The 18,018-nt window shown below is 35.4% G+C and overlaps 1 protein-coding gene across 1 annotated transcript; it reads left to right on the top strand.

The window, feature by feature from the left end:
• Positions 1–1,886: 1,886 nt before the first annotated feature.
• On the top strand, positions 1,887–14,948 carry slc17a8 (solute carrier family 17 member 8). Its single transcript, XM_065278597.2, has 12 exons — positions 1,887–2,359; positions 4,754–5,009; positions 5,617–5,735; positions 6,314–6,428; positions 8,124–8,211; positions 9,958–10,044; positions 10,289–10,431; positions 11,611–11,760; positions 11,853–11,985; positions 12,208–12,318; positions 12,464–12,591; positions 12,732–14,948. Exons 1-12 carry the CDS (start codon positions 2,259–2,261, stop codon positions 13,065–13,067), a joined length of 1,767 nt encoding a protein of 588 aa, XP_065134669.2. The 5' UTR covers positions 1,887–2,258; the 3' UTR covers positions 13,068–14,948.
• Positions 14,949–18,018: the final 3,070 nt, after the last annotated feature.

The following is an 18,018-nucleotide window of genomic DNA, read 5'->3' as shown; positions in this document are numbered from 1 at the left end:
AAAAACTAGACTTATTTTCTTAATTTAAGCATCTTAATTTAAGAATTTTTATGAAAATAATTTTTGCAGTGTACGATTGGTTTTGTGGTCCAGGGTCACATATGTTGCGTTGTGTGCTTATAGTGTGTTTTCTTTTACATATGAATTTCATTGTAATCATTGACTAAACGTGCTGCTGTTTTCTACAGTATGGTGCTTTGGCACTGTTCGGTTGAGCTGGTGTTGTAGGGACTGTTACATGTGCAGTCGACATTGTTGAGGGTTTTATGCTGAGTATTTTTGTGTTGTTGACCGGCCTACACTATGCCCATTTTTGATGCGCCAGCGCCGTTATATTTTTCCTGTCCTGCTGTAATGTTTTTTCATCTGATTTTTTGTCCCCACCACTTTTCAACACAAACTGACGCCCCTGGTGTCAGTACTAGGCAGAACACAGTGTTGGGTTGTTTAAACTCATGGTTGAGTACATTAAACCAGCAGCAACCCAGCAGTTGGGTCATTTTAACCTAGCAGTGTGTTCTGTTCAATATGCACCCAACCCTGGGTAAAATCAACCCAGCACCTTTAAGTGATACAACTATACACAGCAAATTCACCAGTGTTAAGTGTACACTCCTGGTGTATATATGGGTACCACCAGGTCTGATGGAACCCATATAAACACCAGCAGTGTAAATTTAACAATGGTGATTTTGCTGTGTAGACACTTAAATAAATGCATTTATTGTTATAAATAAATTCAGTGTTATAATTTATGACACAATCTACCAAAATTCAAGTAAGCAAATGCTGCAGATCCGTTGTAGTGCAGAAATTCCATATGATTACATAAAATTCACTCATTGATTTCAATCTTTGACATGACCTTACTCAGTTCTATATGGGGTAATCACAAAAATGACTTAGCTGGCTTTTCACAGACAGAGTCACATATGAAAAATTGGCTGATTTTTAGGTGTGATAAAGAGTTTTATAATCAACATTTTCTTTATTTAATCTAAAACAATTTGGGATAAAGCTGTTGTGTGAAAAATCAGAAAGACTGATGCAGAACACTTCCTGCCATACCATAAAGGGTTAAAGGTTAACATTGCAAGTGTTATACCAAAACTCACAGTCTAGACAGTTTTTTAAAAACACTTAAAAATGTATTATTTTACTTACAAGGGGGTACCTGACACATTTTATGAGAAAGAAATTCATATATTACCTGTGCATTTTGTAACACTGGTTCGTTGTAGTATAATAGAAAGTTAAAACCTTGTTTTTGCCATTCATTCATGACACATCAATAGTTTAGCATTGAATGGCAGTTCAGTGCATTTTTAAGGCATTTTCATGGTTAACAAACTACTGAGACACCTACATCAAGCATCATTGAAACGGAGCCTGCAGCGCAACACAATGACTACCAATGCATTTTTTAGTCCTCTTCAATATGTGAATTTTTAAAAGCATGCTACATTTTTGATGATTATTGCAAACAAGAGAGTTTCACAGGAAAAGACCTCTATATACAAAAAAGTAATAGGTTCTCTCACTAAAGCCACAAAAATAATGTGACTGAGACTTTTAAATATAGGCTAGAGTGCCATGCCAGTTTAAACCCTGGTCTTAGTGGTTTGGTTGTTGACTCTGATACATTTCACCCATGAACCCGTGGAACTGTTACTCAGGATAGAGGTCGGACCGGGACTAGAACATAGCGAGTCTTGTTACACCTGCTCATATCAAACAACCTCAAGCCTGCGATCCTTGTCTTTGCCATTAATCTTTAATGAGCCAGTCACTGGTTTTGGCCTGCTTTCATATGGGCATGACGAAATCGGAAAGGGTTTGGAAAAGAGGCAGAGCATCTTCTCTCACTGTCTACGAGGGAACCGATCAGAAGGCTGGAATACCACCTGTCAGCATGACTTTTACAATGATGATACAATAATCTGGAGCGGCCAGGTTCTGTCCCCATCATCTGTCTGGAAGTTTAATTCCTGAGCTGTGTAAAGGATCGTACCTGGAGACCATCAGATCCGTGCACAACCGAGTCCCTCCTCTTCCTCCTGTGCCTGATATTCTCCAGTTCAGCATCTCTCCTCCTCCTCCTCTCCGGCGCACCTGACCCAGCCCCGGCAAACCATCTCAGTCCTGTGAAGGAGAGGATGTGCATCAGTACATAGTGGATATCCTGCTTTTTCCTTCTGCGAAAGCAGAGTGAGACACAACACTGTTTGAGGAACAAGAGATCTGGGAAAGGAGGAGAGATGCCACTGGGGGGGTTTGCGGGTCTAAAGGAGAAGGTGCTCAAGCCAGGGAAGGAGGAGTTGAAGAACAATGTTGGTGACTCTCTGGGGAACCTACAGAAGTAAGTACTGTATGAACATAGCATAATTGATAGTTTTAAGGTATATGGAATTGATTTTTAAGTGCAATAATTTTGCATTTAAAATGATGTCATTAAAATGATAAAATGAGAAATACATATTACACTAGAAGGAGCTTTACAAAGTGATTTTTTTTCAAAGATTTGTGATGAGGAAATAATTTAACATGGTGCAGAAAAATTTGCATGAGAATTATTACTTGAAAAAATCAGTATTATGTGTCATATAAAAACCAAGGAAGTCTCAAATAAATGGCATCAAATCTAAGCTTAGGTTATGTTATATTTTTATGTTCATATCAAACTTTATCAACCAATTATCTGCTTCAGCTGTCTGTTAACTATTATCACTCTTTCCATAAATATTTTCTCCTGCAATTTATTATTTGCCATTTGATAATGTTATAGAAATTCAAACAAATTCTAGGTGTTCATATATCACTGTAAAAAAAATCTGTAGAAATTACAATGTTATTGCAGCTGGGTTGCCGGTAATTTACCATAGATTTTAATTTATGTTATTTACTGGCAAGAGTTTGTTCAAAGTTAAATAAATTTTAAATATTAACAAGTCTTTATCTTTACAGAATAAAACTATACAATAACAGCCTCATGCAAAGCATTCTGGGAACCAGAAATCATCATCAACCTTTTTCTGTTTTTTGCTTCAGATTTTGTTTCCCAGAACGTTTTGCTTGATGCTGTTTGTTTAGTTTTACTCTGTAAAGACAAAGACTTGTAAATGTTAAATGTTCATTCAACTTTGAACAAAATTTTGCAAGTAAATAACATAAATTTTAATCTACGGTAAATTACCGGCAACCCAGCTGCAATTTCTACTGATTTTTTTTACAGTGTATGTATAAATAAATATAAATATACATTTAATAAATACATATTTTTTACATTATATACAGATAATTTCCTTTATCCGTGTAATAATGTGTGTAAACATGATTTTATGCCCATTTTTTGGTCAAATAGAGTCATTTCAGATGGTTTTTGAGAAGTGTCACATTATATGTTTATTGAGTGTCCGATCATGGAATAAGGTGTTTTTTTGTGATTTTTTTAAGGTGATAACATATCTTTAAATAATATATAAAAATGACAAGATAGGACCATCACATCATTATGAGAGAGAGAGAGCGAGAGAGAGAGAGAGAGAGACCAGTTTCAGAAAACTGAATATATGGGCACACGCTTAATTATTTAAGAACTCATTAAATATTTATTTTCTTTCCTACTCAAAATTTGCTGAATGTTTTAGACAGTTTAAACTGTACATAACTTCATTTAGACTTCGGTACCCTGAGCATGCATATTTAATGCACTATTAATTAATAAACATCCAAAATAGAAAACTTACAACAACAAATGTGTTCAATTAACATTTTACATTAACATTTTTAAATGCAACCCATGTTATCACATACATGTATTGTTTAAAAATACTTTACTATAGCAATAACATCAACAAAAATGTAGTTATACATGCTGTTCTGGAAGATTTTAGAAATATGTTATTTAACTAAACATGGACTAACTGAGAAAAATGACACACAAAAAAATTATTCATTCAATTTTATTTTATTTTTCTATTTATTTTGTTTAAATGTAGCTTAAATAAATTGATTGCAACCAGTTACCTTAAAACAATTGAGTACATTAAATGAGTAAATTAAATAAATCATTTTTTTCAGTGAAGAAATAAGGGCCGTATTTAGAAAATGAATAAAAATATGTATTTTATTCTAGATTTTGATAAGTTTTAACAGCTTAAAGTTACAGCATTTTTTTTCTACTTGCTATAAGATTTTACATTTCATTGTGCATGGTCCCAATTCAATTCACATCATTCATCTGCTTCACATGGATCATAAATATCTTGATCCTCTGTTCAAAATGCTCCAGTATGCAGCTTTTAGTGAGACGCTTCCTTTGTTTGTGGAAGAACTTAGGTGTGCATTTTAAAATAGACAGATGAAAGTCATTCCTGTAAGGTGGAGGATGAGAGGAAAGATGGAGGTTTGGTAATGGAACAGGTGCATGTGGGCAAGAAGAAGGGAGAATCAAACACAATGTGACCTTTTCAATGCAACACTCTGACAACCAATTTGTCAGTGAGTAAAAAGAGACACACTTCCCTGCTGAGAAAAAAAAAAAATAATAGAAAAATAGCAATAGAAACAATTAGCTTTTACCATTAAAACCACTACACTGTATTGAATTCCCAAAGAAACCAGTAGAATTTCTGTGACGGTTTTTTAGCAAGGTTTGTCCTCTTAGTAGACAGACAGAATGACAGACAGACAGACAGATAATATATATATTTAAATGGTTATTTATATATTTAATAATTTATCTTTATTGCAGGAAAATTGATGGCACTAATGTGGCTGAGGAGGACAACATTGAGCTCACAGAAGATGGTCGGCCAGTGGCAGCCCCTAAACGCAACCCACCCCTGTTGGATTGTGGATGCTTTGGCCTTCCCAAACGTTACATCATTGCCATCCTCAGTGGACTCGGCTTCTGCATCTCATTTGGCATCCGTTGCAACCTGGGTGTGGCCATTGTAGAAATGGTCAACAATAACACCGTCTACATCAACGGGACTGCCGTCATGCAGGTGAAACCAAGGACAAGGCATTCTCATACATTTCTCATTAGAACACCACACATCTTACAAAAACAGCATACCAGCAAGACCAGCATACGTTGTGTTTTGGTACTAGTATGCTGGGGACCACCAGCTAAACCAGCACCAAACCAACATGGACCAGCATGGGAATTGCTGGCCCATGCTGTTTTTTTATCAGGGTGTACATTGGGAGATCTTTGATGAATACTGAATAACACAGAAAAAAATACTTTTAAAAGCTGTAACCTTTGTGATTGGAGAATTGTCATTGAATTTAACCTAATTTTTTACTTAGCGTGCCGAAAACAACAACACATTTGACTTTAGGAATAAGGATTAAAAGATTAAACAAATGCTTCTCCTTTATTTCTGGCTTGAAATCTAATTAGTGACATTTTGGGTAGTTAGCCAGCACAATTTCCAGTAATTTCCCGTCATAAGAGATAAGAGGGAAGATTTGCACACACACTTGGTCATTTTAATAAGTATAACTTATTTTAATTTAGCTGTAATGTATAACAAGGGTTTTGCTTACTTGCAGAGTATTTTTGTTGTTCGTTTGAGTTATGTTAAAATTGTTTATTTTGCTCTTTAGCCAGCTGAGTTTAATTGGGATCCAGAGACAGTGGGTTTGATACATGGATCTTTCTTCTGGGGATACATTGTCACTCAAATCCCCGGAGGATTCATCTCCAACAAACTAGCCGCTAACAGGTGAGACTCGTATTACATTCAGTTGTCAATAGGCGTTTCTAGACCTAAGGGACAATATGGATGCAGTGGTCAGGTCCGCAAGGGTTAAATTTGTGCCGTGTGTTGATTAGAGGGGCGATATCAGTCTTGTAATAAAAGCCTCACAGGAAAAGAGGACACGTGGCTGACAGAGTTAATAATGAAAGATCCAGCAGCAGATCTCACGCTGAAACACCAGCCACTGGAATATTACAAGTGTCACTTACACACTGTTTTGGAAAAAAAGAGGCAGATGGATGGATTAAATAGAGATAAAGGACAACTGAATGAACTGAAATGACTTTTTTTGTTGTGTGATCATCAGTGATGTAGTTCCACATGAGTATGTGTGGGACCCCTATTTATCTTGCTTTCAAATACATTTTGATATTGTCTCGAGATATTGAAAGCTGCGTCGTATGTTATTTTTATCCGTTTCATTACCTCTTGAAAGGAAAATAAATAAATAACAGATTTACTCTCTAGGTGTCACTAACTTACCATGTTATGTGATTAACTGAATTAAAAACATTTTAACTAAATATTACATTTTTTTGCAGGGTCTTTGGGGCAGCCATTTTCTTGACCTCACTGTTAAACATGTTTATTCCATCAGCTGCTCGGGTTCATTACGGCTGTGTCTTGTTTGTTCGAATCTTACAAGGACTAGTCGAGGTGAGGCATCATCATTCACCATAGGTGACGCCCAATCTCAAACTCACTAACATGAGTGTTTACTCTTGTTATCAACTTACGCTACATAACACGATTTGTTATTAATTTTTATGACATAACTTTTGTTACATTTCAAAAAATTTTTATGAAACACTATTGATCAGTGGATTAAGTATAAATTGAGTCATAATGGCTGTAAATCGTCCCTCCTTTATCTTTGGGCTTTTGTTTATTCACTGAATAAACTGGTACATCTCGTTCATATAAAAACACAAGTAAATCAAACGTCATTCGGCTTTGTTGGGCCATTTCTAAGGAAAACACCTTTTTATAAAGCTCAAAAGAATGAAATGATCACTGAACGACTCATTAAACAAATCTTATTTGATTCATATTGTTTGAGCAGACACAATTACTGAGAAATTTTAAACATTGCAGTTTAAAATTTTATAATCTTATAATCTACATTTTGTTCATTATCTTGAATGATAATTGCATAACATGAAGCCGTTTCATCATTGTTGTGCAAAGAAGCAGAAAGATGTGCCAAAAACGGCTAAAATAAGTAACTATTTTTCAATGTCCTTATCTATACAGATATATAATCATATCACATGCTTGCAACTGCTTGAAAGCTTTTAGTCACCATCCCATTAACGATTTCTTGAAGACCAATGTGCCTTAAAATCTGCAGCTTTTTTAAAGGGGACATGTCATAATAATTTTTTAAGATCTCAAATAAATCGTTGGTGTCACCAGAGCACATATGTGAAGTTTTAGCTCAAAATACCATATAAATAATTTATTATAACATGTTAAAATTGCCACTTTGTAGGTGTGTGCAAAAATGTGGCGTTTTGGGTGTGTCCTTTAAAATGCAAATGAGCTGATGAAGAGCAAACACTGATCACAATGATGGTGGTTTGATGCAATTCAAACTCATTTGTGCCGTAAATTATTTTCTCCCTTCTCTCTTTTTCTCTGGACTAAATGGCAGTGCTGTGGTTGGAAAGTGCAGATTAAGGGGTGGTATTATTATAATAAGAGCTCCTTATGACATCATAAAGAGAACCAAATTTCAATTACTTATTTTTTCACATGCTTGTAGAGAATGGTTTACCAAAACTAAGTTACTGGGTTGATCTTTTTCACATTTTTAGGTTGATAGAAGTACTGGGAACCCAATTATAGCACTAAAACATGCAAAAAGTCAGATTTTCATGCCATGGCCCCTTTAAAGAGTTGATGTCACTTTCACTGAAACAGGAAGTTAGGCGGGACTTATTGAGTGGCTCCTCCCTCTTTAAAACAGACAATAGTGTTTGGCTATGTGAAGCTGAAGTGCAGAATTATGCCATAAACATTGTTATCATCAAATTCACTAATATATCTATGATAAAAGCCCAAACACTGTCATGGGGACCCATGAAGTGCCTTTAAATGTGCAACTTTGTTCAGAGTGATTTCATAAAAATTGTTCAACTGTATTAGAGACTGTGCATTTTTTAATGCACACTTGTTAATATATATATATATATATATATATATATATACACAAGTCAACATTTGAAGTGGATCAAAAAACGTTGATCAAAGTTGTCCTAAAACAAGAACGGGTATTGGGCATTGGTTTTAAGTTAACTTTAAAGAAAAATTTAAATCTAATGCAAATCCATCCAAAAATTTTTGTGATAGGGTGTTACATATCCAGCTTGCCATGGGATGTGGAGCAGATGGGCTCCTCCGCTGGAAAGAAGCCGTCTGGCTACTACCTCTTTCTGTGGTGAGTATAATTGTGAGTATATTTGGGCTAAGTAATATCCTCAGTAGCAGTGGCGTCCCGTGACTTCTTTTTCGAGGGCGCACGAAGCGAAGCTCGTCACAACTTGTATGTAGTCCGTCATGTGTGTGGTTCGTCATTTCAAAATGTGTGTTCTGCGCTTCATGTAAACATATGTGCATCATGTGTCTTGTCAAAATAAGTGCCTGCTGCACACACGTTTGGGTTTATGATAAAAGAGACTTTTTTGGTCAGATACTCGCATAATCTCATGCGGAATCAAAGTTTACTGTTAAGGGAGTGTCTTCCCAGTATTTGGTGAACGTCTCACTAAACCTGTGCAGTAGGCACTTATTTTGACCAGACACGTGATGCACATGGTTCACATTATGCAACAAACACATATTTTGAAAACACAAGACACTCGATGACGAATTCGCGCCCCTTGGAAGAGCAGTCACCAGCCGCCACTGCTGTGCTCAGTAGTATAGACCCACAATAAAATGAGTTCTGGTGAAGGTACTAAGACACAAAACTCATAAAGGTTTTTCTTATACTCGACCACTGCTACAAAAGACTACAGTTCGAGTGGGTTTGGATGGCGGTACAGTAGTATGCTTATTTCAACTCAAATGCATTAAAAACAGCCGTGTTTCACAATACACCAGTGCCATGACAACGTGGATTTCACACAGCTCTTGACATGGACACTAAATGAAGATGGTCGGCACACAGCTTCACCTTTAGTATGTCAAAGAGGCTTTCTCCTGTTGATACAAATGAAGCAGTGCCCTCTTCTCTGTTCAAAAGCTCACTCGAGAATCCTTTCCCACGCCAAACAGAAAGGTTTACAAGTGCATCCAGTAATAAAATATACATTAAGACACCTTTTCATTAAAATCCCATTTCCTGCAGCTGGCAGCCTGTCTCAGGCAGTGGCACGTGGTGCCAGGTTTGAGGTCTGAAGTGATTGCACATGTACCTGAGCAGACGGTTCAGCTCTGGGAGGATTTGCATGTGCTTATGTTGGTAAATAGTTTTTATAGTTTTAAAGGAGTAATTCAACCCAAAATTAACAGTCTGCCATTATTTTCTGACCCCTATGTTGTACCAATCCCATATGCTGTGGAACAAAAAGGAAGAATTTAAATAATATGTAGATTTGGTTTGAACATGGGTTGGGTTTAGTCAACATAATATGCTTTTATTAATTATTGTATAAATATTGGGAGGGGGTTCTAATTGCTAGTTTTGGTAATTGGGTGGTTACTAGGGGTGTCATGGTTCTCAAATCCTCTATTCGATTACATTTTCGATACTAAGGTCACGATTTGATTCAATTCTCATTAAAAACACAAAAAAATGCTATGCCAATGATCAAAATAAACTCAAACTTATGTCAGTTTCTGGAAGGGATTGGTGGAGTTAACACCAAAATAATCAAAACCGGCTATTATAACACCTAAGTATTTATACAATTATTAAAGAAAGAATGTTTGAACCAAATCCATGGCCTTGGCTGCAAATATCAAATCTCTAAATAATAATGCAGTTTTCAGTTATTGGGTAAATTAGTCCTTCATAAAATAAATAAATTCTCTAAAATGTCTCCTTTCTCAAAGCCAAACCTATATTAGTTTTCCATATTAGCATAGATAAAGGGAATATATTGCAGGTTGATTAATCTCATGTCTTAATTTAACTTTCTTAATGACTCCTATATGTCTCTGTGTTTGTTGTGGATGACAGGATCTTATGCAGGGGCTGTGATAGCCATGCCATTGGCTGGAATATTAGTGCAATATGTTGGCTGGCCCTCTGTCTTCTATATATATGGTGAGTTTAAGTCTTAAACATCTGTTTTGTAATGTAATATCTTTAAGACTCACACAGCACCATTGGTTGCAGAAGTAGCCTAAATTTTGATCACACAATATTTGCCACACTCACATTATATTAAACAAGGATAATATCAACTTCCAAAGTAAATATATGATAAATACATGTTATTTCACTGTACACTTAATATTGCAGTATGGTGCACTATTGTGCTAACATGTGGTTTTTTGCTTATATCCAGGTGTTTTTGGCATTATATGGTACACATTCTGGCTCCTGCTCGCTTATGACAGCCCGGCCATACACCCTACGATCAGCGAGGAAGAAAGGACGTACATAGAGACATCTATTGGAGAGGGTGCCAATTTGATGAGTGCTACTGAGGTATGTCACTTATATTTGTTATAAGTGCAAAGCATATTATTATTTTTGGCTAGAACAACTGATATATAATCTAAAATGTATTGTTTGGTGCAGTATATTAAGTGACATGTTGTACAAAAAAACCCATTTAAAGACCATTTGATTAGTGTTTCCTAAAATGCATACTGTATATGCAGATGGGTGATTCTCACGAAATCCAGATTTAGAAGGTGTCCAGCATCAGAATTTTTTAAAAGCCCTTGAAGCCGATTTTTTTGCACGTGTAAGATTAGGGTCTGAATTTACTATAACCATTATTTTTAGAGGATTAAAAAATATTTCCTTTAGAATTATTTAAATTTTTTAGATTATCATTATCAAAAATGATCATTACCGCAACATGATATTACATTAAATATATGCATTTACAAACTCATGTTTCGGTAATGAGAACTAAAAAGTTGCCTAGGTACTATGACAAACAAAATTTCAACTTTTATCTGGAGAAAAAAATAAGAACTGCTTACCTGGTAGCCATCTTGAGTGTCAGAGTCAATTATGTCCCTGACAACATTTTTTTTTTAAATGTTAGTTCCTTGAGGGCTTAAACAATGATTGAAAATTGTTGCGGAGGATGAGAAAATTGGTCTTGGACACATTTATATTCCTTATTATTGTTTCTACATTTACCAATGATCACCATATACCACATGTTTCTTTACTGTAAATGTTTATAGTATAACATGCACTGAAGCTTTTTATTTTTTAGATTTTTTAATTATAAATATTTCCATATCAAAGAACCCAAATCCAGTCATGGAAACGTTGCGGTAATGAAAATTTTCCCCTTAAATGTGGAAAAAAAAACAAAATTGGTTTGTATGATGTCATTTAAAATCATGTACAAAACAATACATAAAGAGATGTTTGTAACTGTATGCTTCTTATTTTGATACTCCTACTTTGCATTTACTTTTTTTATCAAAATGTTTCACGACACCTCATAAGTCTAATTTCGCGAGAATCATCCATTTATATGTTCAGATTTAACCCGTGTAAGTGCTGTATTTCAGCTATATTTGTATATAAGTCCTGTTGTTTAAGTTATTTGAAAAAATAACACAGTGTCTTTAATGCATTTTACTAAAGAGTATTAGAGTTTACACACAAATTCATGAATTTTCTATTTCTATCCAATAGAAATTCAAAACTCCTTGGCGTGAATTCTTTACATCTATGCCCGTCTATGCTATTATTGTGGCAAACTTCTGCCGCAGCTGGACCTTCTACCTCCTGCTTATAAGTCAGCCAGCTTATTTTGAAGAGGTCTTCGGGTTTCCCATCAGCAAGGTGGGTTGTATAATTACAGTGTCCTTTATATATACTTTTCTATCATGTCCTGTGCAATTCACTGTACATGTAATAACATTGGGTTGTTTCAGGTGGGCATTTTGTCAGCCGTACCTCACATGGTGATGACGATTGTTGTGCCGATAGGAGGCCAGCTGGCTGATTTCCTGAGGAGTCGGAAAATCCTCTCTACCACAACTGTGCGCAAAATCATGAACTGTGGAGGTAATGCCACGTCACCAAAAGTTTTCCCAAACACTTTTCCGTCCTCCATTGGTTGGACAAACAGAAATCTTTGCTCTAGACTTACTGTACACCATTAGCTGAAAACGTTGTTGTTACTTTAGCGGGTTGGGATTGGAATCCAAAATTTTATAAAGCATTAGATTATGGGTTTGTTTTTAGTCTGATGAGTGGGAAATGTTTAACTAATGCCATCATCCCCAGGTTTTGGCATGGAGGCCACACTGTTGTTGGTGGTGGGGTTCTCGCACACACGTGCAGTGGCTATTACGTTTCTTATCCTGGCTGTGGGCTTCAGTGGATTTGCGATATCAGGTATCAGGTGTCAGTCATCAAAATGCAGTTGTTGACAACCTCATTAGTTCCCCCAGCAGATGTCTTTGTGCTGACAGTTTATAAAGTAAACAACTCTATTTGCACTATTATGTTGTTCTTTAATGGCATTCTGTTTTCAATGCAGGTTTTAATGTAAATCATCTGGACATCGCTCCTCGCTATGCCAGTATTCTCATGGGCATCTCTAATGGAGTAGGCACCCTGTCTGGTATGGTCTGCCCCCTAATCGTTGGAGCACTCACCAAACACAAGGTATTTAACCTCACCATTGAGCCTTCTGCTATCAAGACATGTATACAGTATGTACTGTAAGCTGGTTTGGGTATAAAATGTCTGCTAACTGATGTGCATGTTTTTTGTTACAACTTACATATTTTTATTCCATTCAACAGACTCGTCTTGAGTGGCAGAATGTCTTTGTGATCGCATCCATGGTGCATTACACCGGTGTGATCTTCTATGCCATCTTCGCCTCCGGTGAGAAGCAGGAGTGGGCCGATCCCGAAAGCACCAGTGATGAGAAATGTGGAATTATTGGTGAAGATGAGCTGGCTGATGAGACAGAGCCCAACAGTGATAGTTCCTTGGCAATCAAGAAGAAGTCCTACGGCACCACAGACAATTCCTCAGGGCGTAGACAGGGCTGGAAGAAGAAGAGAGGGGTTACCATGCAAGACGATGAAGATCATGAATCGAATCATTATGAAAATGGGCAGTATCAAAACTAATATCAATGACATTTTGTCAGCAAACGCCCAGGACTGCCCTTTCATCCAAAGAGTGATGCGGTTTTGAAGTGTTTAATTAACTGCGGTCACCCCACCACTGGACTTCAGTACAACATTTGACATTTAACATAATATAATATGTTTTAGGAGAAACATTTTGGATGGTGTCCTTTCATTTCACCCTATTAATGGAACAGATGCATGAGGACTGTCAATGGTTTGTTAGTTATTTAAAATGGAGATTTTTGAGCTCGGATGCAAAATCCTCTAAGTGTGTTGGACATGTTTTCCTATAAATGAGCCTAGGCTCTTATGATTAGGTTCAGTAATTTCACTTTAATGGCAATCAAGTACGCGCCAAAATATCTATTTCGAAAAAACTATTTCTGAATAAAGGTAAAAAGCTAAAAAAAAAATCGGTCAATATTTTAATATATTTGGTAAACATCCATTAACTGGGTAAAAAAATCTTGCAACTTGATGTACCTGCGACTACGTTCATTCAATTTTTCTTCCGTGCATTTAGAGGACTTTGCTGAAAAATCGTTATGGTGTTTAACAGATTCTGCCAACAAACTGGTATTTCTGAATGGCCAGAGACCGGGATTAAAAGTGAAACTATTTGATGAACGTGTAATATGTGCCGAAAGCATTCAGTCAATACCATAATCTCATTTTTGACAATGGTGACATTAAGTGGCTTTTGCATCTGAGCTTTTAAAATATAATAAAGGACGTTTCAGCTAGTGGCTACATACAGTGGCCCCAAAAAGTATTGAAATGGCATCTGCAAGCAAGTTACTTTAGACCTTTTCTTCATTCATTTTCACAGAGTTTTTGTAACCCTGTATATGAAATCCAGACTAAAGTCTCATAATTAAATTTTCAGTTTAGGGACATCAAAGTTTGATTATAATCTATTTCAATCTTTTATATTGCCCTACTCAGTCAATATTAAAGATATAAAGGTTATATTTTTACAGAATGATTGATTTTATGTTTTTTTTTTTTGATGGGTTTTCACAGACAGGGTCACATTTAACCAACTTGTGGCAGTTTTAGTTTTCATGTTCACACAGGTGTCCCAGCAGAGTAACAAATGTAACTGATCAAGACCAGTTAAAATAAAATTAAATTGTTCAAATACTTCTTACATTTATTTTCAAGCCTTTTTATTTAGCTTAAAAAGTGTGCTCATTCTATTCTTTTGATTAATAAATGCTACTGTACATGACTTGACATTTTGTATTAAGTGTAAAGCATACTTTTGGGGCCACTGTAAAAAATAGACCAAAATGAACATTGAAATGCATAAAAAATAGAACATAGGATTAATAACATTTTGATTCATAATTTTGTTCCAAAGTAAGGTTGATAGGAAGATAGCAGAATATACATACATTATTTTTATGTTATGTTTGGTGTTGTCAGAAAAAACTGTACAGTGCTTTAACAGGTGCATTTTAGGGTAAACCCCTTTCTCTGTGCATCCATGGGTTTGCAGTTAATCAAGCTCCACATTAGAGCTTTAAAAAATCTGATGGTTATGGTAAGGATGGTCTGTTATATTTTGATTTAGTTGGATACATTATGTCCACCTTTAATATTTCCTAATGTAGTATATAGTTTACAGACTCTTAATGTGGGAGGGCTGGCTGGTATTTATGTTTGGTTGAGTGCAAGTACCAAACTACATATTGAATTGAATTTGGATAATATTACACAAAAACCATGTGCCTGTTTTTTTGGTTTTTGTACCTGTTTTGCAGTACCTGTTATGACAAAGACATTACATGGCTTTTACTGTACGTGGACATCAAGATGATTGTTTAAAACGAGCACTTTACCATTGCATCACTGTAAATGATCATGTATATTTAATTGTTTATTTGAAGGACAATACAATTGCTTAAATTCAGTACATTTATCTGTAGTGTATTAAAATGACTCCAAAAAAACAAAACATAAAATTGAAAAAGAAAATTAAATGGCACATACATAAGACAGTAGCAGATTAATACCATCTTACAGTATTAATGAGTTAAGTGAGGAACAAATGAAATCGAAGTAAATGTAATTGAAACTTCAAACTCAATCTCTCTCTCTCTCTCTTTAATTATCACTGGGGCAATAAGGTCATATAGATTTATTTATATACCATTAATACAAATGGTATAATATATATATGCTTTTTATATAATGTAAAAAAAGAGGTACCTTGGAGGTATTGCTATATATATACATATACAATACCTCCAAGGTACCTCTTTTTTATATTTAACACAATGCAGTATGTTTCAGGAGAAATATTTTGGATGACTGTGTTTTGTGAGTTGTTATTTAAAATGGAGATTTAAAGAGATAGTTCACATTTCTTTGATCGGCTGAACACAAAGGAAGATATTTTGAGCAATGTTTATAACAAATTGAGCACCATTGACTTCCAAAGTAGTATTTTTTCATACTATGGAAGTCAATGGTGCTTCTGTTTCCTAGGTTAATTAAAAATATCTTTCCGTGTTCAGCAGAACAAAGAAATTTAAAGTGTTGGTAACAACATGAGGGTAAGAAAATAACAGAATTTTAATTTTTGGGTAAACTATCCCTTTAAGCAAATATAATGAAAGACATTTCAGTGAAGTACTGGATTACTTTTTTGTCCCATTTTTCTGAGAGTGTTGGGTTGCTTAAATTGGCTCATTTTAAGTTGGGAGCTATCAGAACTCTTCTGGTTTCTGTCATGTGGGAGTAAACATCCTTCGCGTTATCATTATTCTTAAACACATTTGCTCACAACAGACTTTTACAGGAGTACAACAAATTAGACTGACCACCCAAAGCCTCACAGAGTTGGAAACAAACACTGCTAAAGTTTAATATAGTATAGGATAGTATAGTAAATAGTATGGAAAGTTTTATAGTTTTTTCACTGTAAGTTCATTTTCAGAATGTTTAAATCTCTACTTCCGTTAAAAAACTGTAAATTAAACCTAAGCAGTCTGCATATGGATTTAGTCGATTTTATTTACTTGATTGATTCTGCTATTATATTTCTTCTGTTAGATGTTTGGGAAAGTTCAAGGTTGTGGACCTTGTTATGGTTTGTAATGGCATTTTTCGTGCCACAGTCCTTGACAGCTCATGTTTAACATGCTGATATGCAGTCTGTCAATGGTTTGTGGTATTTGATGGTCTTATCTCTATATTTACCTTTTATGGTACAGGGGGTGGTTTTAAACAGCAGACTGTTCACATTTTAATTTGAGATCACAATTAAGATATTAAAACTTAATGATTCTACTACAGTACATCTTTTTTCATTTACATCTGTTACACTTTATTTAGTGTAGTATTAAATTTAATACGTTTTAGATATAGACAGCACAGTCCTGTGTTTCAGTCCTTTTGGTTTGCTTTGGCATGGATTTATCAAATCACATAAGACAGGACAAAGTTTTCTTAAAAAAAGCATCCAGTGACTCTCGACTCCAAATTCGTGTGATACATTACATGTGTTTATTTGCTTTTAACAGCTTTAAGAGTTTGGAAAGAGTTGGGCACACTGCAACAAGTTTGTGATCAATGAGTCATTTCAACATATGTTTTTATAAGCATTTCAAGCTATAACAATTCATCACTACAGTCAACAACTGAAATAATAAGTTGAAAGGACTAAACGTACAAATTTAAGGCAACACTGTTTTTTACAGTCCAGTTGGAACAACTGATTGTATTAACAGGTTTGATATAAAATAAATGCAATGAATAAGAATACAAATTAAAATCTGTAAAAAAAGAAAAAGCGGTATTGTGTGGTGCAGAGTGACTCTTTAAATAGCTGAAGTGTTTGATGATAGCGTTAGAGATTTTTTATGTAGCCATGAACGTGTCCTTCTCACAAGGCCATCCATACCTCCCCCACCCGTCGTGCTCATGTCACTTACTCCACAAACAGCCGCCAGCCTATGGCAAAGGTTTTGTTTATTTCAAAGTTTTGTCTGTTGACTCAGAAGGGCCCATTTTGGATGGAGCAACATTCAGTAAATGATTAAGAGCTTGTTTTTGGATACATTCGCAATTATAGCGAAACGCTGGTCTTCATCACGTTTTGGGGCAATGGCATTTCTCAAGTGGGGTGTGACTGGAATAAACAGGCTGATGTATGTTGTCTGTAAACCTGTTTTGCAACAGTACACTTTAGAGAAAAAGCTATGAAAATAGAATTGAATTGAAAGAGATTGTGCGAAGGTTAATTCAATGCAAAATGAAATGCAAATGATATGCAATCTGTTGCTTGTTACAAAAATGCTGGGTTGTTTTAACTCTTGTTAAGTAAGAAATGGGCATCCAGCCATGTTTTAAACTAGAAAATGTCCATATTTGAATCAGCATTTTAGGTCGCAACACCCCAACATAGGTTCATTTAAACCAAACTCTTGGGTTTTGTCCATATTTAACCCAACCATTGACTGTCAGAAGCAATGAATAAAAAATGGGGCTTGCACTGGGGCAGTCTGCTTTAAAAGATCCTAATATGTACCATTTAAGTACAGACCTGTATACGCACCTTTGATGTAATATGGACTCTTTGGTATACATGTACCTTTACTAATATGAAGTTTTTAGGTGCAAAGGTGTACTTTTGGATAAAGTACAGCCCCAGTGATAGATAGGGACAATTTTGACCTTTTTTCTGACAGGGTGGGTTAAAACAACCCAGCGTTTTTAAGAGAGTAGATAAGCATCAGTTATCATACAATTCCAAGTTAGTGTTAATGTGATCCGTCTAAAGAGATAAATTGCAAGAGAAGTTAGCACATAATTCACAAACCCTATTAACTTTGTTTACATGAGAGTGAGAAGAGGGATTTGTTATCTCTATTAAGGAGGTAATGCTGCATTTACAGGCCAGTCAGCCAAAGTTTGAAGCTGATGTGAGAGGGAGGGAGGA

The sequence above is a fragment of the Paramisgurnus dabryanus genome, chromosome 9 (genome assembly GCF_030506205.2).
Source record: "Paramisgurnus dabryanus chromosome 9, PD_genome_1.1, whole genome shotgun sequence".
Classification (NCBI taxonomy): domain Eukaryota; kingdom Metazoa; phylum Chordata; class Actinopteri; order Cypriniformes; family Cobitidae; genus Paramisgurnus; species Paramisgurnus dabryanus.
Note: the sequence above shows the minus strand (reverse complement) of the source record. Positions and strands in the feature narration are given on the sequence as shown.